General features: G+C 38.1%; 2 protein-coding genes across 8 annotated transcripts; one reads left to right on the top strand and one right to left on the bottom strand.

The window, feature by feature from the left end:
- Positions 1 to 777: 777 nt before the first annotated feature.
- Positions 778 to 9,875, bottom strand: LOC137807808 (uncharacterized). Of its 7 annotated transcripts, none has more exons than XM_068608612.2 (15): positions 6,820 to 9,875; positions 6,610 to 6,738; positions 6,341 to 6,529; positions 6,203 to 6,249; positions 5,796 to 6,105; positions 5,517 to 5,619; positions 5,219 to 5,428; positions 4,281 to 4,385; positions 3,560 to 3,756; positions 3,240 to 3,455; positions 2,883 to 3,158; positions 2,609 to 2,756; positions 2,391 to 2,524; positions 1,928 to 2,014; positions 778 to 1,852 (listed from the first exon to the last, which is right to left on the bottom strand). In XM_068608612.2, exons 1-15 carry the CDS (start codon positions 9,487 to 9,489, stop codon positions 1,766 to 1,768), a joined length of 4,908 nt encoding a protein of 1,635 aa, XP_068464713.2. In that variant the 5' UTR covers positions 9,490 to 9,875; the 3' UTR covers positions 778 to 1,765. The 7 variants fall into 7 exon arrangements, with proteins under 7 accessions (XP_068464713.2, XP_068464714.2, XP_068464717.2 ...); XM_068608613.2 differs by having other exon boundaries at positions 5,219 to 5,425; XM_068608616.2 differs by having other exon boundaries at positions 5,553 to 5,619.
- Positions 9,876 to 19,671: 9,796 nt separating this feature from the next.
- LOC150028855 (uncharacterized) lies at positions 19,672 to 20,637 on the top strand. The gene has a single exon (XM_090300153.1). The coding sequence runs from the start codon at positions 19,672 to 19,674 to the stop codon at positions 20,635 to 20,637; it is 966 nt and encodes a 321-aa protein (XP_090156279.1).
- The last annotated feature ends 6,038 nt before the right edge of the window (positions 20,638 to 26,675 follow it).

Raw genomic sequence — 26,675 nt, 5'->3', positions numbered from 1 at the left:
GTTACAAAAGTTATAACAATCAATTTTAACCCAGATTTTTTTTATCCGGCAATTTGGTGGTAAACAAACAAAAGACTTCAGAAGAAATAAAAGATAGTTTTCGATGTTTCCATTGAAAACTCATGGTTATACCAATAACGTTGCTATCAAATCAAACAAAAAAGAAAAACAGAAAAACAATTAACCTAAAGGAAACTTGGGGCAACTTAGAAAATTGGTCACTGAATAAAGTCTCATGTTGAGACCATACAAGATTGACCGAATGTTGTGAAGGGAAAATACTACGGAATATTCAACAACTAAAGCTTTAGCTTCCACATTTTTTTCTTCTGATATTGCAACAAAATCATTGTTTTCTCAATGAGCTTAGATATCACTAAAGAAAACTAACAAATAAATAAAATAAAGAGTCTACCCACATATCGAATTATATTGCTGAAATGATAAAATATATAATTTGCAGATGACCTTCTATATAGAGCTTATTAGGGTTTACAATTATTTATAACAAACTCAACTGATAAAGATTAACAACACTAATACGGCATTATATCAGGAAACAAAGATCAACAATCTGAGTCATTTAGTCAGCGTCAAAAACACCAAAGATTAACAATCCGAGTTGTTTAGTCAGCGTCAAAGATACCAAAGATCTCCAAAAAGTGTCTTTATACATTTTGTTATTTATCTTAAAGTTTGCACTTAGTTCAAAAAATCTGACTGAAAGAAGGAACACGAGTACAAATGTTAAATCGCACAGTATTTTGCACTAATGCATATTGAACAATGGGGTATATTATAATAATCCATCTTACTTGACGCTATTCCGAAAAAGTGTGGGACAAAATTGTGCCAAAACCTCTCAGCTTTTTCCTCACTCAAGGCTTACTACAGTTAACATCTGCAACTAGAAATTGATGACATTAGTTAATTTGCTTCAATCGTACTCAACTTACGGATCCCCATCCCACACCCAGGCGGAAGTAAACAAAAATAGAGTACAGTGTTGTGGATCCAAAGATTGGTGGAAGCTCCTCAATTTACTGTTGCACAAAATCTGCCACGCAGCACGTTCCAATACAAGGTATCTTGTAAGGGAGAAGAGTAGTCCAGTAGACCAGGAAACGATACTCCTTTTACAGCTGAAGTGACAAGAAGCTGACATTTTGACAAATCTAATTGTATAAGAACTATACATCCCTTTTTCTGTTTTGAGGGAGGGGGTGGGAGGGAAATTTCTTCGACAACTCGTGAATAAACTCTCCTCGTACATGTTAAATGTTCCCTATAATAATGGGCAATTATTTCCATCATGAACATCCTAAGATCTTCTCATACATTGCTGGCCAACCTCCACAAATTGTAGTTCATCTAGCAAATTCCAAAACCTGCTTATTGGTAGGATACAAGGAATGAATCTGATATTCTCAAAACGAACCAAATTCGGTATCAAAACACCACTCTCTGGGTTCTTCTAAGTCATCCTGTTACACTAAATGCATTTGTCATCACTCTCCCCCACCAGAACCTGCTTCTATCTAAACTGAATTGTATCAAATTTTAAAATGCTATACATCCCATCAGAGGTATGTATGCCAAAACTAGTTGACATCACTGCAACTTGCAAATTTATTTGCCTAAATCACTTTAGTGTTATGCAGAAATGTAATGCATCTGCATAAACAAGGCCACGCGAGAAACCAACAGGATGCCAAACTCAACACTCTTCAGTCCAGCAAATGATGTTATCATTTCCACCAAAAATTTAGTTTACAGCTTCAAAGAAAAGAACCTGAGGTTGTAGATGCCCTCTTTCACACATTGTAAGAACATCCCCCCATCCACCAATTACCTGATCATTGAAGAAATAAAAATTTACACACCAAGAATGACAAAAAAAATCATCTGCTTATTAGATTCAACTCACCTTGACAGTCTTGTCATCGTACATAATCCATTGTTCATGGTCATGGCTGTAAGCAAAGCAATGGTAGTGCTGACCATAGTAGCAAACCTAAAAGGTAAATAACACATTAGCACACATAAGACAGTCAACTGTGGCAAGTGTTATAAGTTATAACTACTTTTTTCCACTCAAAACAAAATGTTGTTAAACCATCTAATAAAAAAGTAGGGGTCGGTGACAAAAGTATATTATTTATCTGAAGTTTTTCATTTAGATTTTTTCTTCATTTTTTTAGACAATTAAGATAAGCTCATTTAGTATACAAATGAATCCTTTCAGTGCCAGAGAAGTCCCTTCAGATAAGGTAATATTTTTAAAAGAATTTTCACCGGAAAATGTTCATAATAAAGCCAAATTCATCTTAGAGGCTTAGAATGAAACTAAATATAAACATTCCTCACGTAGTTATCATTAAAGTACATACCACTGACACCAAGTTATGGGTGCATTCAAGATTTAAACCACCATAAAGGACACTGATGTTGATCGTGGTGCTCAGGGCAGCCAGAGTTGCTGTTATATCATCAGCACTCTCACATGTATTTTGCCAACCTAGGACTGTAAATAATAAACATGTTAAGTGAAAGTATCTATAAAGCATATAAAAAATGTCAACATTCCATAAGCAACAACCTTAGGTACCTGTCATAAAAACATGGGGTGGAGTTGAGAGAAAGTGATGGATGTGGTTCAACTTGCCACAGCCATCAGCTTCTGGATCGCAAGCCAACTGATGGTTCATCTCGACAAGATTCAAAAGATTATCGAAGAAACTTGCAGGAGACTTTTCCTAAGAAGTGAAGAAGGATCCAGATAAGGTACTTAACAGGCATAATTGCATGTGGATGCTCCCACAGCAGAAAATAAGGAACACCAAGAATTATCAAGTGTAAGAAGAAAATCTCCATAAAGATACCTTCATATCACGGAGGGCACTGGCATTTATATTGTGAAAGAAGGAAGTATATTTCATATGTCTGGATTCAAGACCACAGTGATAGCAGTTCATTTGTTCAAAAATGTTCATTCCAAAAAGTGAATGTGCTATACAACTACTATTTGCACAATCCCAGGATCCCATGCAGTTAGTTTCAGCTGATTCTGCATCAGAAACACTTGAACCACGAGTAAATGATCGATGAAGGCAGTCAAATATCACTGCCAGTACCTCAGAAGCATCATTCATCTGGGCCTGTCAAATGTCAGTCAGTATATTAATTAAATCATCCACAGAAGAAATATCTTCATTCTTTGTTTATGTTAATGTAGTTACCTCCTGGAAGAAACTACTGTGAGGATACAGATTACTTAGAGCAATCCGCAGTGATGTAGGTGCAACTGCTTCTCTCCTTGAATCCTTAGATGCGATGTCCAGTGCAGTAAAGATTTCGTACAATGCACAGACAACACAAGGATTGCCCACATGATCATGCTCTGTTCTTGATCTGCCAAGAAATTCCACTCGAAAGCGTCTTAAATGCCACAATGACTGAGCTCAACAGAGAAAGAAAATGCTTTAGGCCATGGAAAATAATACATCAATAAAATAGTGCATCGGTTGATATTATAATTGTGTAGAAAACTAAGACCTACCTGTATAATAACATTGAGAAAACAATTATATTCACCCACTTCATTCTTCAGTCCAGTACCAAGCAAAGTTGCCCCATTCACATTATCAGTTGGGTCTTCTACAGGCGAGCAATCAACACCATCTAACACTGAAGAAGCCCTCTGGGACATCCTTAAACTGGAAGCCGAAGGCAAACTTCCCCGGGCTTGAAACGTGTCTGATAAGAAGAATATATTTTTGAGGTTAGAGTATTGGATAATCTATCCAGGTTCCATGACACCTAAATATAAACCCAGAATTACATTTTAGAGCAGGAAACATTAGCATCACTCCCAGGATTCAGCTAATAGTTTGTCAATTTTCTCTTGTAGATCATGTAGAAATTATGCATGGATTGGAAGGTTTCTCTTGTTGAGAGGAAATATCTCTTATTTAGGTATTGTATATCTTCGGTAAATACCTAGTAATATACTTCTAGAGTTTGTAAATTGCAGGCACATACACATAATTAGTCCTGTGGAGGCTAGTACAAAAAGCAACACGCCAAAGGGTCAGAATAGGAGAAAGGTAAGCTTTCCAAAAATAGACCATTCAAGCCGTTTCATTTTATTTCCCGAGTCATTTACAATGAGGTGGATTTCGTGCTAATAAAGAGAGATGTGTTAAGTATAAGAATCCATCTTAGATGTATATAAGATAAAAATAATTGGTCTATGCATGCATAGAATGTAAAAGTTATACCCAGGCTTTGGCGCACAGCAATTTTAAGATCAGCCTGGAATCTTTCCTCCTCTGCATCTTCTACTGGCAACTCTCTCATCACATTTGATCCATTGTTTTTCCACACTGATGCCACATCCAAGTAATAGAGAATTAATTTTCATACTCGAAAGATGCCTTTTATTATTAGTATTATCTAAAATATATTAAAAATGACTTCAACTAGGCTTAACAACTGAAATAAGATTTCTGTATGAACATACATTTCAACAAACATATTGACAGAATCCTCCCAGGAAAGAAAGCAAAAGTGGAAAATTATATTTCAACCAGAAACTTTTTTTATTATGAGAAGAAAGTACAATAGGGGAAAAGGATCTCTAAACATGTATTATTTGAAAAAGTATAACTAACCCCAAACCATTCTATCCATAACAGATAAAGTCATTATATAACTAAGTCCATCAAAAAAATAAATCAACAAGCAAAGTCATTAGAGAATATAAATCGCAAAATTTCCCATCCACAGTATTAGTCACAAAATGAATAACATTACTGATAATAAAGTTGGAATGTCTTCTAATAGAGAGCCATGTAAAGAAAGAGAATTATGACAAAATGACAGATGAATGGACTGGGTAAAACAAAGATGACTAAACAAGCGCCCAACCACTGACTTACAGACATGTAAAAGGATTAGGATACTTAATGGTGTAAAAAGTAAAAGAGGAGGTTTAAATCAACATATTGAACACACTTTTAACACTGGCAAACAAATTGTCTAAACAATGTACATAAGCCAGGTATATATACAGTCCCACAAACTAGTAACACAGTTCATTCTGAGTCGAATACTGCTTTTGAAAATAGTTAGGAGTCAAATATGATAATAAGACCCTAATTTGGAAATTATGCACCACCATAACACCAAAAGTGTATTTGGGCAAAGCTAAACTAACCATTATTATTGTCCTGACTGTTATTAAATTTGGATTTCTCTCTCAAATGAGAATCAGTATGTGTATCCTCCGCATTATCTTTTTCTGAAGAAAAAGATTCAATCTTTCCATCGACTGGTCTGGAAGAATTTCTCCGTTTATGTTTTTTTCCAGCACGCCGATCAGACACAGGTAGACCATTCTCTCGAACAACTCCATTAGGCAAATCTGCTGCAAAAATGAAACAAATAAATGTTAAGAACCTCAAGTGAAAAAAATAATAATAAACTACACATTTTAGGACATTCAAACCACCAACATTGTTTAACTTTTGACTGATGCAAATAAATGGAACCATTTGTTGTGGTTGTTAGAACACCATCCAGATTGCTTCGGGATCCATTATCCTGTACCAACTGGTCCTGAAAAATATGCGTAAGTTCAGAGGTATATTTCGTTTAATAACACATTCTTATTTATAAAGTATTATTTCCTTTCATTTGTTCGTTTGCAAAGTAGTATAATTCTGTCTCCCTACATGCAGAAATTCTATCTCCCTACAAGCAGTAGAAGAAACTAAAAGGAGAGAGATTCCTACTTGCACAGTTTCTCTTACTTGTTTGTATGAATCTAGTGAATCAGTATCGGCCTTTGTTTGACAATCTTGAAGATCTTCTTCCACTTCTAAGTACAACCCAGATGACTTTTTTTGTTGCTCTGCAAGATGCCTCTGTTTGGCTTCATTTTCTATCCTTCGCTGGAACTCCAAAGTTTCTTCAAGCTTTTTTTCCTCCTCTTCTAGCTCAATTTTCCGTCTAAATTCCTCTTCAAGTTGTTCTAAGTCATCATCATTCATAGAACCAACCTCATGATCTAGGAAGTCACTTTCAGGTGCAACTAGATTGGAACTGTAACAGAAACACATCAAAATCAATTTTAAGAAGACTGACAGTGATTTTAGAAGATACACAATAAAAATCAAGAAAAAAGGAAACATATACTGACTCGGGAACAGTAGATCCCACTGAGAACTGCACATGATCACCCGTGGCCTGCAAGAGAGAAAGAAAGTTTAGTCAGTTGTCATAGAAAATTAGTCAATGAACCCCATATATAAAAACATTAAACATCCATGATAAACACCTTTATATCTCTTGCTTTTCTGTGATCTTTATTCTTCTTCCTATCTTTTGTTTTCTCGACATGTTTTGTGCTCTCACTTCCACCTTTAACAGCCTTCTTGGAATCTAGAGCAAGTTCAGCCAAAAATGCTTCACTTGCAGCATCAGACTTCTCTCTTGCATCCTTCTCGGCTAAATCTTCCAAAAGTGCCTAAAATATCAAAACAAATGTACAATTACGTAAGGGAAAGGTAAAACAACAGCACATGCTTCAGCAGTTTGAATACAAACCCTTAGGTACGACTTCACTAGAGGCACCAATATTGCTCGATAATCATTAGCAGAAATAGGCCCAAGCTTGAATTCCAATTGCTGCATCTCTGTGACACTTCTAATTATTCGGGCATCAATTTTGCTAAGCTACATAGTGAAAGGAAGGTTAGAACAAGGAAGGATATCCTTGCTGTTATCTCTGTAGACATATGAAACAAACAAACTGACCTCTATAGATAAATGCTCCTTCAGTTTCTGAATAGCATTTTCTATACAGCCATCCATTTGGTGCAAGTAGTCCTTCATTCTCCATTCATCTTCTTCACCAGATTCCAAGTCACATAATTGAGAAGTTACACCAGCATAAGTTTCCTCATAACCAAATTGATTGACATTCCTTGCTTCTGCTTCTTGCAAAACATTTGATATAGCATCCAACTCAAACCTATTGCTGACATACATCATATCATTCTCACTCTCTATGAGCTCTTCTCTTCGCTTTCTTAAGACAGATTCATAGCTTCGCTGAACAAATTCCCCAACAGTTTCCCTCTTCTTACCTTCTTCAAGACATAGATCCTCTACAGTTTGCAGCGCTTCCTCATAACTTAAACGCTCACCCTTTTTCTCACATAGGCCCTGTAGGTGATAAAACTCCTTCTCAAGCATCTGGACAATTTCCTTTCCTTTATTTATTTTATCTTCTCTGATCCGCAGCCATGATGTCACTTGATCCCCAATAGGAGAACTTGAAAATATCCAGGATAGAAAAGCATCGTTATAGCATGAAGTTCCATCAGGAGACCTTGGGGTGGTCACATCATCCAAGACAGACCCCTGATTTGTACCAGCAGTGACTTGTGTTTGCAGTAAACACTCATCCAGTAGGAGTCGTGATGCATCTCCATCGAGTACAATCTTGTCTTTAATCTCGGGACCTTGACTGATATTCAGCAAATCATTTGTGGGACTACTACCTTTATCAGCATTTCTGGCCAAGCCACATGCGTGAGATATTTCCTGCAGAAATTGGAAGATTGTCTTAAGCTGTGAAGGTCCTAGAAAGCATATGCACATTGGTGTTTGGTCCACGCCATGACTTAGAAGTTGAGAACCAGCAGCGAGACCCTGTATCTCACCCATAGTAAATTGTATGACCTTGTTCAGATGACTAGCAGCAAGACATTTGTGCCTAATAAGAGTCTCAAACATGCCATGAATCTTCCCCAGAAGTTTTGCACGCTCAGGATCATCAGATACTGGCCAACAATCAATAATGCGATCAGCCACAGATAGTTGGTCTTCAACACCTTCTCTCACATTATTTTCTATAATTTTACAATGGTTATTGCATTCTTCCAAACAATTACGAAGAGTGTCCCCTGAACTTTCCTTCTCAATGTAAGAGCTGCTTGCTTCTTTAAAACAAACATTATAGTCCAGAGTATGATTATCCAAGTATAAATCCTCAGGAAGTGATGGACTTTTGAACCTTGCTTTATTATCAAGCATTCTAACTGCAGCTAAGACATCCAGAGGCTTCCATGAACAATTAAGAATCATCTCAATCCATTCACTATCCACATTTTGGGGCAGAAGTCTCTGCATATGTGGCGACAGACTCCCCATATGCTCCTGCACAACATGATGCCTATGAGAATCCGGGTTGTAATGTTTCTCTTCACAGTTGCAGCAAGGCCAGAATTTCCAAGTTTTATTGGCCTCAGCATAAGACAAAGCCTCTGACAATATATCATTCGGCAAAGTATCCTTCGAAGACCCATAGTGCAACTTAAGATCACATGTTTTAACCCTCAGAAAGTTCTTCTTCCTATCTACGCTAACCGACTTCCAATAGGAGTGCACCCATTTCATCCTTTCCGTTGTAAAACCACTCTTCCTCACATTTCCATGCCTTCTCCTATCACCAATCCTCTGACCAGATCCTGCAGATGAATCCAATGGTCTGTCATCCCTATCTCCTTCATTCGGAGATTGTGGTGCCTCTGACTTCTGTTGCAACAGCCTGGCAGCAGCCACTCGCACTTCAATTTCCTTCCGTCTTTCCTCGGGCGTCTTGGTCACTTTCTTGATCTCATTAGGCCTTCTAGTCTGAACCAGCCTCACCTCCATGGGGTCCTCTGGAGTCCTCCTTATCGGAATCAACCGAAACCTCTCCTCCCCGTTACTCAAATTCTTCATCCAAGAAGACAAGGAAGCTATATTCGACTTCTGAATAAGCTGCCTCAACTCATTCTGCACGTGCGCAATACGTTCCTCAGTAGATGATGCTTTCTGCTCACTCTCATCCTGCAACGTCTCCTTGGCAGGATCACTGGGGTTCTCGATAGCGAGCCCCCTCTCGCACTCATGCACCACATCCTCGTAATCTTTCCCTTCACTTGCCGCCTCCAACATCACCGTGGCACGGAAATGCGCGTACTCAACGGAATTCGGCATGAGCTCCACCGCGTGGCGCGCCGACTCTAGCGCGTTCTTCAAATGCCGCTGCTTCGAGCTCGGGTCGGTGATAACCGTCGCCGTTTTGAAACACATGAGGCTGTGAACTCGGTGGACGAAAGCGGAGTGAGGCGAACCCTCCTCTCTGGAGCAAATCTCCCGCAACAGCTTCATTGCCTTGTTGTGGTTCCCGCGGCGGAGCGTGGTCAGGGCGCGCTCGCATTCGAGCTTGATTGTGGAGTAATCGGAACCCTCGGATTGGGGCGGAGTCAATTCGATCTTGCTAGGGTTATGTGGTTTGTGATCGGAAACATTGCTAGCGTCAGCGTCCGGCGAGGTGGAACCGTTGGCGGCTCCGCCGACGCCGGATTGCACCGCCGGAGAAGCCGCCGCAGATGGTTTCGTGCGCGGCACTGAGTTTCTCTTTTTGTGTCCCATCGATTGAGTTCATACAAATCCGATTCGCGTGCATAAACACCCGTGCAAGAATCGGCTAGCGTGGCTGTGCAAATAGTATAGAAGCGACACAAACTACGAAAAGATAGAGAAAGAGATAAAGAGTGACCTGACCTAGATAAGTGGCCGAGGAAGGTAGTGAGTGGTGGCCGGTGATAACGGTTATGGAGAAGGATCGGCGGAAGAATCTAGAAGGTGGTGAGAAGTTTGAATGGGAAGGGTTTGGGGAAACTGAGAAGGAAAGAAGACAGTGAAGAGAAGGGAAGAAGACAGTGAAGAGAAGAGAAGAATAGAGAGAGCACCTACCCACACAAGAGGGTGGGGTTTCATGAGACACAAAGCAGGGAAATACTGATAAATTTAACAAATAAAAATAAATTTAATTATTTATACCTAATAAATCAATCCGATCAACATTCACCCACTCCTATTTCTTTATTGCATAATCCTTCTTTTTATTATTTTCTAAACGGAAAAATTAAAGATTTTAAATTTTCATATAATTCATTCTTTTTTTTCTACAACAATTTAATTTAAACTGACTGTATTTAAATATATAGTTGTAAATATTGACATTAAATTTGTTGCTCTAAAGAATGAGATGACATAATTGGTTTACATCATGGGTCAGATTATATTTATCACGTGATCTTCCAACTAAACCTGACCCGGAATAGGGGTTCAAAAACATATATTTTAACAAAATTATTTATTAAATAGAAAAAATGAGAAACCTATAGTCCCCAAAAAATATATCACAAGTTTTATAATATCTGCTGTATTATTTGTATGATAAATTCGGGTCATTTTCTTGAAAATGATGTAAAATCCAAGTGTTATCTTATCTGGTTGAATAATTATTATTTTATGTGTAAGCACGCACAAGGTTCTTTTTATAACTAAAACTAATAAATTAATTGTTTTAATGTTGATAACAAATAAAAAATTAAACATTTAACTTTATATTATAAATAGAATTTATAAAAACTAAATCATTTAAACATATAAATTAGATTTTAAATTTATGATAAACATATTTTAAATTTGACATTTGTCAAAAAAATAATAAAATTCAAGTTAAATATAAAGATTAAAAAAAGTATAAATAAATAGCACAAAGTTAAAAATACTATTAAATAAAAACTTTTGAACACATTCTCACTGAAAAATTTCTTAAACACTCATATTTACTATTTAGATTTAGAATTTAATGAATTTTTAGTACCCAAGTCCTTAAAAAAAACTTATCAATTATAATCATAAGTTTTCTTTATTAACATTTAGTTTTTACTACTTAGTATAATTATTAAATAGTAATTGAATTTCAGGTTAATAGATATGTAAATTGTCATATTTTATCATTTAGTATGTTTCTAGTATCTAATCTCATCTTATTATATTTGCTTCAAAGGTTTTAATCTTGATGAAGAAGAAAAGACATTGAGACAAAAACTTGTTTGTTTGTATTAAAAAGTAATGATTTGTATGAAAAGTTGTGGAATTATATGTATGTTATCCTTTGAGGGAAATCTTCATAATTTGCAATGAAAGTGAGGTGGACATCACTACAATTATAAAATTGTTCTCGTGTCAAATAATGCAAGTTGATAATGAATTTATTTATATGTCAATATTACCATTATGTGAAGAAAATATTTTTGATATGCATTCCTTTCTCATGAACCAACAATACTTATATTATGATATGAACCAAAAATACTACTATTATGATAGTATAATTTATATGTTTTAATAATAGTCAATATTTTATTAATATATATATATATATTGAATAATTTAATTTTTTGTATTTTTGTGAAATAATTTAAATTTGTCGTTGTAAAATATATTTTTTATTAAACTTTATAATGATTTTTCTTCTGTTAATTTAAAATTTATTTTAATTTAATTTCTATTTTTTTTACATTAAAATATTTTTAAAAAATTGAAAACTAATATTTACCAAATATGAAATATTATTTTGTAGTTGGGTACTCAATTCATAGTGATACAAACTTTTAATTTGAAATGAATGTAGATGTTTAAATATTTCTTTTAACATTTAATTTTGTTCTCTTCTTAATATAGGAACACTTTAATAATTTTCTAAATATATTAATTTTTTTCCAACATCAATCAAATAACTTAATAATATTTTATTTATTTACTTTTATTGTTTTACTATCTTTCCTTAATTCAAATAATTACATTTTTTATTTTTCATTTTTTATTCTTCAATTTTAACACCTCAAGTAAAGCATAAAAGATAAAAACAACTACGAAAATAAAAAATAAAAAAATGGATTTTTTTTTTGAATTCAATGAAATATATAAAAAAATAAGCATAAAGTTATTATATTTTTTTATTTATAGATTTATTTATTTAAAAAAAACTAAGGAGTTAATTATGTTAAAAATATATCTATTATATTTTTAAAATGTAATGTAAATAATATACAATAATTGATTAGGTATTAGAAATAATCAACTATATCATAAATACTTTATTAACATTTATAAAACAACTATGTGTAAAAAAAATTCATACAAATCTTTGTATGTCTATGCAGAAAAAAAAAGTTACCTATTGTTTTACTTGTTTTTAATAATAAGTGTGAGCCTCGTTTTTTTCCTTTTTTTTATTTATTAGGAAAAAAAAATATAAGGTTAGTCTTTTTAATGTTACTTTATTAATTAGTAGCTATTTTTTCCCCGAAATTAACTTTTAATTTCTCAATAATATTTTACTATTTTTAATTCATGAATTATATTTTTTATTGTTTAATATATATATTTCATCAGATATCATCATTGAAAAATTATGTGACATTTGTGTGACTCTTTACTAAGTCCAGTTTAACATTAAAGCAATATGATGATTTTATTGATTCAAGTTATTTTTAAGAAATTTCAAGGCATTCAATTTTGTTTGATAATATAAATTTGCCAAGCCAAATTTTGAAATGTGAATGATATTGGGAATAGAAAATCAACAATTCATATACATAAATTACAACTACCATGAAATCATCAAAAGATACTTCAAACTAATAATACTTTATCACATAATTGTTATATTAAATCAGAACTTGTGTAGGAAGACAAACAAATCTACCACATTCTACAGGGAGAAATTTAAAATAATGATAAATATAATTGAAAATTAAAACTAATCAAATATTTGTTGAGAAACTATTTAGGATTTTTGGGACTAAAAAATAATTATATACAAATATGTGAATATCACATCTCCCATATTGATGAAATGGTTGTTAGTTGATTTATCAACAATGATATTAAATAACAATAACTAAAATGTTAATGGAAAAAAAGTTTAAAATTTGAGAGCGGTCAATTTTAAGTTTAAAGAGAACAAGTATAATTTAAAAAAATAGAAACTTAAAACATATTAAACTCTTTGATTTATATAAAGAAAATATTATGTGTGTTTGTCATTTTGGATGTTTTAATCTTGAGATTAGTAAACATAAATGATGTAAAAGAAATTAAAATAATTAATTTGAGAAAAAAATGGCCTTTGTAAAATAAAGATAAAAAGGTAATTTTGGACTCTAAATTTACAAGTTAATAATAATTTATTTTTTGAAAAAGGATTTCTAATTTAGTTTATATATACTTGAAAAGCATCAACTTTTCACCCTAGTGTAAAGTTAGATAGAAATAATTTTAGTGATAGTATTACAGTTTATGTTAAAAAGAGCTTATAGGTTTGAAATTCATAGTGCATGATTTGCCTTGGGAACTCATGTTATAAGAGTTTCCTTTATTTTCTTAACTTTTCTATTATTACTAGGATGTATAAAAAATGTGCATATAAGGAAAAATGTGTCTTCAGCAACGTTTACAATGAATATATAAAAGTTTGAATACTGTATTTTATATATCAATATATGAATATTACTAAAATAAATCTTAATTTGTAGTTAAAGCTATTTTAATTTCGAGAATTTGAATTAAATCATAAAAAATGAAATAAAAATATTTGTAAAAGATTAAATTATTAGAAAGGTCTTAAACCTGTATTTTCACCTTCAAAGCCCTTAACATAAGTTGCCTCCAATTTATTATTTACAATCCTTATTATTTAACCAGTTTTTTTTTTAATTTATCTCTTTCTTTTATCTTCAATTATTCATCTAGGAACATAAAATAGAGAATCATTTTGAGTTAGATACTGTAGTAATTATAAATGAATGTTTATCATTTAAATTCTTAATCCCAATTATCCTATGCAACAACACTTTCTTTAAAAAAAAAACAAAACAAAACTCTCCCTGCATCATTTTTTTCTTTCTTCCTTATCTCCCTTACTCTCTCTCCATAATTTCTTCTCTCTCTTAATTTTCTCTCTTAATCTTCATCTATTTTAGAATTTGATCAGACCACGTTCTCGCTGACGAGTTAAGGAACATTTCTACTCGGTCAGATTTTCAAACAGGGTAATTCAATTTTGCTCTAAATATCCTTTGTTCTCAGTTTTTCCTTAAGATTTAGTTATCAATCTTGGTGGGTCAATTGAGAAGTTTAATCCTCTCAACTTATTCTACTATATATTGAATTTTTGTTTTAGGATAAAACTCTCAAAGTTTATTGGAAAGCAAACAATTAAAGTAAGGGAAACTAAATTTAATTTTTAATAGCACCCTAGGATAGAAGATCTGAATGCGGAGGGGACGTGGTCCCAATATTCAATTTTTCTTGTTGTGTTTATATATATATATATATATATATATATTGTGTTGTTTGTTTATATATTATTTAAATTTGTGGAAATATTAAATTTTGATGGTTTAATATTTAAGTGTTGTTTTTTATGTTAATTAGGATTCTGAATATTTTGGATTGCGTTTTGAATGATATTGTATGATGAAAATAGTATGGAATTGAATTCATACATTTGGGATAATGTATGAACTGATGTTTGTTTGTGTATTAAGTATTGATGCCTATGTAGTAACATAGATCTACGAGTTTCATTGATGATCTAAGTCACATAGACTAAGATATCAGGTGGTGAGAAACTGATGGGGAAGTTCATGCACACCGTGACATATGAGATGCACGGCTTGGGTTGTATTGAACTTACTTTGATCCTTTCTGTTGGATTCGCTGATAATTTTTAAATCAAGTGTTAGTCTCTGGTAGGACTTACTTAATACGGGTCCTCCGAAAGATATTGTTTGTTGAATACTCTGGATGTGTAGATCCATATGAGATTTATGTGATTTTTTATGTTGGAATTTGAAGAAGATTAAATAATTGAGAAATTGATCATGTAATTTGGTTTTCTCTTTTGATTTAATTGTGTATATTATAAAATTCTATTTTCACTAGCTTACTCTTGCTTTTCTTGTTGTGTGTTTGAACTGCGATGACTGTACTACGTACACGAGCAGATGATCTTACAGGTGTTGATTTTGAAACTTATATTGTAAATATTTGTATTTCTATATGTCCTAATCATGTATTAGGAATGTTTTGAAAAACTCTAAGCTTATGTAGAAATATGTATATACAATATGTAGAATGTGTATTTAAATAGTTAGATGCTATTTTTCGGGGTATTTACATCCTACAAGTATACTAATTAATTAATTTGATTATACAAAACAATTAATCAAAAACAACTCAGTAATGATTATGTCCTGTAAAAAGTATAATTGAGGGTAAATAAACAAAGATAATAAGTCAGAGTTTGTGAGAGAAGCTATAGCTTAATATATGCAGAACAATTTAGTCATATATACCCTGAGAATATAAAATGAGAGAAATAGAGTATTCTTATATAAAGGTTTCATCTTAGTCTTATATAAAGGTACTTAGTCTTATGCATATTACTATACAACTTGACAAGTTGATACCATGTAAATATATTAAAAGAAATTATTAAAAGAAAGACAGAAAATATAATACACTATGTGTTTAGAAAGGAGATTACTCTAAAGTTAAAGGTGTAAGCAAAAATTTCAAAGATTATCACAGAGAAAGGAATTGCAAGTAGGTATATTTGGAAGTAAACCTTCATTCAGCATAGCACGATACCATTCAGAAGCTTTCTCAACATTACCAGCCTTTCCCCACAAGTCTACCAAAAGACCATAAACAGATTCATCAGGCACCCAGTTTTTCTGTTTCATCTCAACAAAAACTGGTTCAACTTCTTCAAGATAACTGTACCGGTAGGTACCGGACGAACACACGTGGCCGACCGACCGACCGAATGCATTATGAATGTAAAGGCATGTAACAAACTAAGATGGTTAAGATACACCCCCGAAGGTTAAGGAATACGCGTTTAAAAAAGATATGTTCCCCGGGTATTCCGGAGCACGACTGGCAAGACCTATCCATAACCACCTTGAGCCCAAGAGATAGAAAGCCCATTAGGCAATCCTATAAATACTATGCTCAAGCCAGAGAAAGGTACGTTTTCATTCACTTACTAAACCATACTTAGAATCTCACACTTACTTGAGCGTCGGAGTGCCTTCGCAGGTACCCTCCCCCGCTCGACCGAAGGAGACACCAAGAAGGAGCGACCGACCGAAAGAGAAGAAGACCGACACGTCAGCAACTACACTACGTCAACCGACCGTGCCTGGGCCCCATCTCTCCACTCAGGTACAATTGGCGCCCACCGTGGGGCCGAGGCAAATCTTCAATTTTTGAAGCTATAATGGTTGCGACAAGAAACAACAACGACGCTATGGCAGAACAGATGACTATGATTCAAACCCTCCAAACTCAGATGGAGGAACTGCGACAAAAGGGGATGGAAGACCATCGCCAACACGAAGAAGATAGACGCCGCCAAGAAGAAGAAATCGTCTTATTAAGAGAGCAGAATGCACGACTCCAACGACAGGTCGATAATCCCGAACGAGAAGGCCAATCCCATATGGCCGATCGAACCGCCTCTCGCATACCTACACCGGCCGACACCAATCCTGCTTCCAGAGCTGAAACAGTCGAAAGAAAGTCAAGTAAAAGGGGTCATCCTTTTACAGACGAAATTATCACCACACCACTTCCTGACAAATGGAGAGGTCTCGCTATTAAACTCTATGACGGCTCGACCGACCCGGACGAGCATTTAAATGTCTACAAGACACAAATGACTTTGTATACCACAGATAATAATGTGTGGTGTAAAGTATTCCCCACGTCCCTTCAGGGAGAACCTCTTACCTGGTTTACAGAGCTGCCTCCGAACTCCATTGACGACTTTGACATCTTAGCCGTAAAATTCTCCACTCAATATGCCACCAGCCGACCGCATCACATGTCCTCCATGTCTCTCCTAGCAGTACAACAAGAAAAAGGTGAATCTCTCATAACCTTTCTAGATAGGTTCAACAAAGCATGCATGCACATCCGAGGACTCAAGCAGGAAGTTGCATTGCACCATTTGGTCTCGGCCATCCGGCCGAGCCGTTTTACTGAGAGTTTAATCAAGAAGCCGCCTCAAGACATGGAAGACCTTCGAACTCGAGCAACCAAATTCATGCAAATCGAAGAACACATCGATTACCACCAACGGTTCAAAACCGTCGGATCCGGAGTCCTCAAAGACCAAACCCCGAACAAAGAAAGGGAAGTCGAGACCGAACGAACCGTCCGAACCACTCCAAGGTCCGACCGGAGCAGAGGAGGCCAAATCCCCAGGTTTAACAGTTACACCCCCTTAACTGTGCCGAGGGGACGAGCCCTAGATGAAGCACTACAAACAGACTTAATCCCGATATTGAAGCAATATCAAACGCCACCGAATGCAGACACCGCTAAGCATTGTCAATACCATCGAAACTTCGGCCACACGACCGAAGGATGTCAGGCGTTGAAGGACAAAATCGAAGAGCTCATCCAGGCTGGTCATTTGAGGCAGTTCGTCAAGAGGACAAGGAATTCAAGATCCCCACCACGGAGTACCGACCGTCCATCCCGTGGTGTCGACCGGTCATACCGTAACGATTACAAACGCCGAACCGACCATAGCCAGGCTTCGCGGAAACGCAGTGAAAGCCCCATTCGGCGTACACGTGCCCGCAGCACAAGTCCCGACCGAAACACCCGCCCTCGCCAACGAGTCCGCGAAGTCATCAACATGATTGCTGGACCCGTTAACTTGGGCGAACCGAACCACGAAGCAAATTATATAGCCGGGGGCTTTGCCTGTGGCGGGTGCTCAAATTCCGCCCGAAAGAAACATCTTCGGGACATCCAGTCCGCTCATGCTACCACAAGGAGGCGTCCACACATACCCCCGATCACCTTCACTGACGATGACTTCACAGCTATAGATCCAGCCCAGGACGACCCTATGGTAATCACTGTAGAAATTGACAAGTTCGCAATTGCCAAGACTTTGTCGACCAAGGTAGCTCGGTCGACATATTATACTGGGAAATCTTCAAGAAAATGCGCATCCCAGAATCAGATATTCAACCCTATAACGAACAAATTGTAGGGTTCTCAGGTGAACGGGTCGACACTAAGGGGTATATAGACTTATATACAACCTTTGGTGAGGAAGATGGTCTCCACAAAACAATAAATGTACGATATCTTCTGGTCAACGCCCAAACTTCCTACAACATCCTGCTCGGTCGTCCGTCCATCAACAGATTAAAAGCCATTGTTTCCACCCCACACTTAGCCATGAAATTCCCTTCGGCAAATAACGACATTGCAACAATCCATGTCGATCAAAAAACCGCTAGAGAATGTTATGTCGCAAGTTTGAAAAGTGAGCCAACTCGACGGCTCTACACGACCAATCCGGACGACCGACTCCCACAAAAACGAGGACGATCCCCCACTCGGCGTTCCGGACGACACATGTCCCGTCGTCAGATGATAGCCCTTGTTGACCTCGACCCTCGTACGGACGATCCCCGTATGGAAGCATGAGAAGACTTGCATCCATTCCCGCTTCGCGATGATCGCCACACTACGCATATCGGCACTTCGCTGAAACCGGACGACCGAATAGCCATCGGTACGACACTTGTTAAAAATGCCGATCTGTTCGCCTGGAAGGCTGCTGATATGCTTGGCGTAGACCCACAGGTTATCACTCACCGATTATCACAGTATAAAGAGGTTAGGCCAATAGCTCAAAAGAAAAGACACCTAGGCGAGGAACGACGTCAAGCCGCACGTGACGAAGCCGATAAATTGTTACAAGCTGGATTCATTCGGAAAGCCCATTACACCACATGGCTAGCCAACGTGGTTATGGTAAAGAAAGTGAACGGAAAATGGCGAATGTGCGTTGACTACACGGACCTCAATAAAGCATGCCCAAAAGACTCTTACCCTCTGCCTACCATTGATCGTCTCGTTGATGGAGCGGCCGGACATCACATCCTCAACTTCCTTGACGCCTACTCAGGTTATAATCAAATCCAAATGCACCCGGCCGACCGAAAGAAGACAGCCTTCATGACTGATTCCAATAATTTCTACTATGAAGTTATGCCCTTCGGACTCAAAAATGTCGGGGCCACTTATCAAAGACTAATGGACCATGTATTCCACGACATGATCGGCAGGAATGTTGAAGTCTATGTCGATGACATCGTCGTCAAGTCCGACTCATGCAAACAACATATTGCTGACCTAAAAGAAGTTTTTCAGGCCCTCCGCCAACACCAGATGCGACTCAATCCTGACAAGTGTGCGTTCGGCGTCGAGGGGGGGAAGTTCTTAGGTTTTATGCTAACTCATAGAGGCATAGAAGCTAATCCCGAAAAATGTAAAGCTATCTCCGAAATGAGAAGTCCCAACTCCATTCAGGAAATTCAGAGACTTATCGGCCGACTCACCGCTCTATCCAGATTTGTTCCTAAACTTGCCGAACGAACGAGGCCCATCGTCCGACTATTGAAAAAAGCATCCCGCTTTGAGTGGTTGACCGAATGCGAAGAAATTTTCCTCCAATTGAAAACTTTTCTATCTTCCCCGCCGGTCATCCAGAAACTGGACACCCAAGAGCCCATTATAGTCTACCTCGCCGTTTCACACGAAGCCGTCAGTTCAGTCTTAGTGCAAGAAATTAATTTTGAAGAACGGCCAGTTTATTTCGTCAGCCGCGCCCTCCATGGCGCCGAAATCCGATACCAAACGATCGAAAAGGTAGCAATGGCTCTCATCATCACCGCCCGACGAATGCGTATGTATTTTCAAAATCATCGTATTATTGTTCGGACAAATTACCCCATTGTCAAGATTCTCACTAAGCCAGATTTAGCCGGACGAATGATCGGATGGACGATAGAACTATCCGAATTTCATATTCAGTACCAACCGCGAGGAGCCATCAAGTCGCAAGCTCTTGCTGATTTCACAGCCGAACTCACTCCTTCCTCAACCGAGACTGCACACTCATCATGGATCCTATACGTTGACGGCTCCTCCAATGAAAGGTCGTACGGCGTTGGAGTCGTTTTGGAAGGCCCTGACGAGATTGTCATCGAGCAAGCCCTCAAATTCGACTTCAAAGCTTCAAACAATCAGGCGGAATATGAAGCCATTTTAGCCGGTCTACGCCTCGCTCAAGAGTTAGAAATAACAAAGTTAATCTGTAAAAGTGATTCCAGGCTTGTCATCGGCCAGCTTAATGACGAATATGAAGTCCGAGAAAGCTTCCTACAACGCTACTATCACTTAGTCAAACAGTCGATGAGTACCTTTTCTGAAATTTCCATGCAGCACGTTCGACGCGATCACAATACTCGCGCGGACGCCTTGTCTCGGTTAGCAACCACGAAGTGTAAAGGAATGCATAGGTCGGTCATCCATGTTACGCTTGCACGCCCAAGCATCGACCTACAGGAATGCCTAACGACCGACGCGGAATCTACTTGGATTACCCCAATTAAGCAATATTTACTTAACGGCACATGTAGTCCTCCCGGCGAAAAAACCATGAAGCTGCAGGCCGCCCGTTTTGTCTTAATTGGCGACGACCTTTACCGACGAGGGTATACCCGACCACTCCTTAAATGTTTGACGCCCGACCAAGCTTCCTATGTTGTCCGAGAGTTGCACGAAGGAATTTGCGGAACTCACTCTGGCGCACGAACAATGGCAGCCAGAGTATTCTGAGCCGGATACTATTGGCCGACCGTCCAAGACGACTGCACCAGTTTCGTCCAAAAATGTCTTAAATGCCAAGAGTTTGGCACTTTGTCCCACCAAAAATCTGAGGAACTCCATTTTATGCTATCACCTTGGCCGTTTGTCCAATGGGGTATGGACATCATTGGCCCTTTCGCCCCCGGTAAAGGCCAGTGTAAATTCTTGCTGGTTGGCATTGACTACTTTACCAAGTGGATTGAAGCCGAACCTCTGACCGCGATCACCGCTCGCAATGTCCAAAATTTCGTGTGGAAAAATATTGTTTGTCGTTTCGGCCTCCCACAAATCATTATCACCGATAACGGTCGACAGTTTACCGACCGGACGTTAGCCGAATTTTACGAGAAACTCCACATCAAACACATCGCCAGTTCAGTCGAACACCCACAAACAAACGGTCAAGCAGAAGCCGCCAACAAGGTCATTCTGAATGAGCTGAAGAAACGTCTTGGCCCAGCCAAGGGTAACTGGACTGAAGAACTCCTAGAAGTCTTGTGGGCATATCGCTGTACCCCTCAGATGACCACATAAGAAACGCCGTACAGCCTAACATATGGCACTGAAGCCATGATCCCCGTCGAAATTGGAGAACCTTCCCTCCGTCGACAAACCCTTGATCTTGACCTAAACAAGGAAAGTCTCTCCGTCGGCCTAGATCTTATCAACGAACTTCAAGACAAATGTAGAATTCGCGAGGAAGCATGCAAAATCAGAGCAGCCAGACGGTACAACTCCAAAGTTAAACCAAGACAGTTCCACAAAGGTGACTTAGTATGGCGAATGCGAGGTGCCGCCCGGAAGGAAGGCGGTAAGTTTTCTAGCAATTGGGAAGGACCATTCCGCATAGCAGATACAGCAGCCGGTGGAGCCTATTATTTAGAACATTTATCTGGAAAGGGCATACCGAGAACGTGGAATGCCACGCATCTCAAATTTTATTACAGTTGAATTAATATAATATAAGTGTACTCTTTCCTCGCTCGGTCGGTTTTTCCCTAAAAGAGGGTTTACGACCGAGAAGGTTTTAACGAGGCACTATAAACCAGAATCCTTGTTTCCTATTTTCATATACTACTCATATATGCCTCGTCCGGCATCCGAACTATCATATTACGTTAGCCTATGCCTCGTTCGGCATCCGAATTAACTTATTACTTTAACGTAATCAGAATTATATATGCCTCGTTCGGCATCGGAATTAACTTATTACTTTAACGTAATCAGAATTATATATGCCTCGTTCGGCATCATATTTAACTCATTACTTTAACGTAATCAGAATTACATATGCCTTGTTCGGCATCAGAATTAACTTATTACTTTAACGTAATCAGAATTATATATGTGATGAGCATATATTTATTCACACTTAATAGCCTTAATCATAGATTATTGGACTATCAAATTTGGCGCCGTTGCCGGGGATTCCAATTTGATTTTGGTTATCAGGTTTTTCTTCTTATCTGTCAAATTTGATAGCTGTCGTTTTGCTGTCAAATTAATATGATTCTAGCGTAGACTTGTCTAACACTAGAGAGATGATAATATAGTTGTGGTCAGATGACCCCAAGTCGTCTCCCAACGAATCCAATAGTAATTTCAGTGAATAGAATTCAAAACCTATCTGCAAACAATGAAAATTAGCAATAATAGTAAAGAAATAGGGGTTGTGATCGCTTAGCAAGAAAATATAAATGATGATTTGAATCAGTAAAGAATGCAGATTGACTCCCAAGTTCTTCCACCAATGAATTCTTCACAGGCTCTCTAAAGATTATTCTTTTCTCAATCCTCAGCAGAGCTAAACTAGATTGAACATGCGCCAAACCTAATTCAACTGAAGCTCACCAGTAAAGCATGCGTCTACCGTTTAATCAATACCCACTTTGTTCCATGCGTATACTCCATGAGAATGCTTACCTCCTCTCCCTTGAATCATGCGCCCAAGAAATTAATTAGAACAATGCGAACTAACTAAGAAACCAAAGTTTAAGATAAGGAAGACTCTCAATCATGCGTTCAAGTACAACCTCTCACAAAAACCAGTTTTCCAGAAGATTAGACAATAAAAACAACTGCTATAGAGAATTAAAAATCGAAACTTTTATTGAACAAAACCTCAGAACTCAATGGGGAATTACAAAAGAATCAACCAAAAAGATTTAGCTTTCCATGCGGAGGCAAAAGAATTACAAATAAGAAAAGAAACTAAGAAAACCCTATGAAACTCTCCCCCTTTCTACTTGATGCTTGTGTCCTTTTATAAGGCTTTTCTGCTCCAAGGATCTTGGGAAAATATTGCAGTTTGGATTTTGTAAACAGTTTCCACTTTCCATAATTCTTTTTATTTTGCAGAAGATTTGCTTCCAATTCTGTTTCTGGAATCTTGTAGCTTTTATTTTCTCTTTCTTCTCCAACAGAATTTGTTTTCTGTTTTGATTCAAAGAAGCAACTTGGACTTTTGCATATTTGGCCCATTCACAAAGGTAGATGCTTCAGATCATTTACCCTAAAAACACAAAATTAACAATAATAATAGTTAAGGCCTAAATAAACCCAATTATAAGAATATTAATTAAAACAATGGATTCATTAATTATTATAGTCCAATAATCTATGATTAAGGCTATTAAGTGTGAATAAATATATGCTCATCAATATGCCTCGTTCGGCATCGGAATTAACTCATTACTTTAACGTAATCATAATTACATATGCCTGGTTCGGCATCGGAATTAACTTATTACTTTAACGTAATCAGAATTATCTATGCCTCGTTCGGCATCGGAATTAACTCATTAACGTAATCAGAACTGCCCGCGCCTCATCCGGCATCGGACTCAACTTATTACTAAGATATAATCAAAATCATCTATGCCTCGTTAGGCATCCGAATGCATAAATCATTACTTATAAACTACACATTGTTCAGACATTATCACCCGTTCGGCATAGGCGCTACACATACCACCCCGACCGATCATACCAACAAAATATAAATATTCAAATTACAAGTGTATATTGCCCACATGTCGGGCCCAACAATCCTTTACTGAATATTATTCATCAATTCATCAAACGAGGCGTCCGGTTGTGGTCCTGGGGTCCCCGCTTCGGCCTCCTCGTTCGGATTGTCGGACACCAACTCCCCATCCACCACTACCTTTTCTATATCATACCGGTCATCCTCCATCGGTATCCCGTGCAAACAGGCCGCTTGTTGGATGCCCAATCGGAAGTACTCCTCACTGATACGAAGCATGAAGTCTTGACACTTCGCCACTTCAGCCTTTAGAACCTCCTCCCGGTCGGCCCCCTCCTTCAGCTGCGCCTCGAGGCCCATTTTCTGCTCCTCATGCACTTTTATGGCCGCCTGTTTCTCTTCTATCTGGCCCTTCAACTTTTCAGCCATCTCGGCCGACGCTTTCAAAGCTTGGTTGGCCTCAGTCACTTCCTTCTTTAAACGCGGAACCGTGACGGTCGTCACTCTCTCGAGCTCCTCGACGACCGTCCGGCTCGCTATGAGCGCCCGATTCTGCAGCTCCAACGTTTCCACCATTAACTTGGTTGTGGGGATGGTGGAAAACACTTCACTTTCCTCTGCGGTCAACTCCACCTGCAAATGAGCCGCTACTTCCATGCCGGCCGATAGCAATGTTGGCTCAGAGGCTGTTCGGGAAGGCCCCGCTCGGCCTTCTTGATTCCCTTTCACAGGACGTCCCCTTTTCTTGGCAGCCCCTGCAGCCGACGCACCTTTAGCAGGTACGGTGGTGGCCGGCTGAACCGCCAATGCCCCGCTCGCTTCAACCGAACCCACCTGCCGATTCTTTTGTCGGCGTAAGTTGTTCATGTACGCGCTAAGAGATGCGTCCATCCGAGTCATTATCTCTGCAAAACATACAGGAATTATACACTATTAATGAAACAATTCGACCAACCCAAATTACAAAGTAACATACCAACAAAATCCGCCCAAGGGTCGGACGACGTATATAAGGAAATTATCTCCCTCGTGGGCAACTTGTGAGGGAGCTGATCGAACACTGCCATTTCAGCCTTGCCCAACACCGACACGGCCGTTCGGGAATTAGCAGTAAGCGCCGTTGGATTCTGCGTCCAATGAAAGGGAAATTTGGTGCCACCCTCGGCCAGATAGAAATGCTCTCGACCGTCCGGCTCCACAAATACTTTGAAATACCTTTCCTTAAAATTCTTGTATGACGTGGTGAAGGCCGCAAAACGAACACACCCCGGACGACTCACCAACGACACCCAACTTACTGGGTTGGTCGGATACGTGTTATAATAAAATAAAAACACCTCCGCTTTGGGCGTCAGGTCAAAGAGCTGACACACCATTCGGTAGGCCTGTAAACACGCCCACGAGTTCTGGTGAAGCTGAGTCGGCGCTAGGTTGAGAAACCTTAGCACATCAGTTGTAAACTCATCGAACGGCAGGGTCACTCTTAAATCGACAAACAAAGTATTATACACAAAGAAAAAATCTACCGGAGCATTTTGCCTTCCCATGACACACACGGTCGGTATACCCACATATCTCAGCAACTACAATATCCGATGGCAGACCCGAACGCACAAGGGGAGCCTTTGCTATCACCTTATCCAGGTCATCAGGTTTCCTAAGCATCGTAGCGGTATTCCTAACGGCCATCTCAACCCAATCATAAGTCGGACCCAACGACCCACTAGTACTCTCACTACTACCGGACGATGACTCCCCACTCTCGCTCGACTCTCTACTACCTATTCTATTTGAAGAAAGTTGGGACGACATAACTAACCTTTCACGAATCACAGCACTGTCGGCAATTACAGATCGTACAGCCACACAACTCGCAATATGGACTCGGTGCTCGGAGCGATTCAGATGCCGAACTCAAGAAAACGTGGTCCCTCTACAAATCCAAACACTATTTATAGGATTTCCTTCTCACCCTCATCCGTTAGATCCCCACTCATCCTACGGCCTCCATCAGCCGGTAGCTGAACCGTCACTCAACCTACACCGCTAGATCCATCTCAGCCGCCTTCGACAAAAAGAAAACGTTCCATCATGCCGTTACCATTAATTTCTGACACCTCGGAAACCACAACAATCATTACGACTCTTCGGCTTTTATTCACCTCGAGCCTGGGGGGCAAGTGTACCGGTAGGTACCGGACGAACACACGTGGCCGACCGACCGACCGAATGCATTATGAATGTAAAGGCATGTAACAAACTAAGGTGGTTAAGATACACCCCCGAAGATTAAGGAATACGCGTTTAAAAAAGATATGTTCCCCGGTGATGAGCATATATTTATTCACACTCACTAGCCTTATTCATAGATTATTGGACTATAATAATAAATAAATCCCTTGTTTTAATTAATATTCTTATAATTGGGTTTATTTGGGCCTTAACTATTATTATTGTTAATTTTGTGTTTTTAGAGTAAATTATCCAGAGGAAGCATCTACCTTTGTGAATGGGCCAAATATGCAAAAGTCCAAGTTGCTTCTTGAACCAAAACAGGAAACAAATTCTGAGGAGAAGAAAGAGAAAATAAAATCTACAATATCTCAGAAACAGAATTAGAAGCAAATCTTCTGCAAAATACAAGAATTATGGAAAGATAGAAACTTGGAAACGGTTAACAAAATATAAACTACAATATTCTCTCAAGATCCTTGGAGGTGAAAAGCCTATAAAAGGACACAAACATCAAGGAGAAAAGGGAGCTTCATAGGGTTTTCTTAGTTTATTTTCTTCTTAGTAATTCTTTTGTTTTGCCTCCGCATGGAAGGCTAAACCTTTTTGGTTGATTCTTTTGTAATTCCCCATTGAGTTCTGAGGTTTTGTTCAATAAAAGTTTCGATTTTTAATTCTCTATAACAGTTGTTTTTATTGTCTAATCTCCTGGAAAACTGGTTTTTGTGAGAGGTTGTACTTGAACGCATGATTGAGAGTCTTCCTTATCTTAAACTTTGGTTTCTTAATT

The sequence above is a fragment of the Phaseolus vulgaris genome, chromosome 3 (assembly GCF_051622355.1).
Source record: "Phaseolus vulgaris cultivar YP4 chromosome 3, ASM5162235v1, whole genome shotgun sequence".
Classification (NCBI taxonomy): Eukaryota; Viridiplantae; Streptophyta; class Magnoliopsida; order Fabales; family Fabaceae; genus Phaseolus; species Phaseolus vulgaris.
Note: the sequence above shows the minus strand (reverse complement) of the source record. Positions and strands in the feature narration are given on the sequence as shown.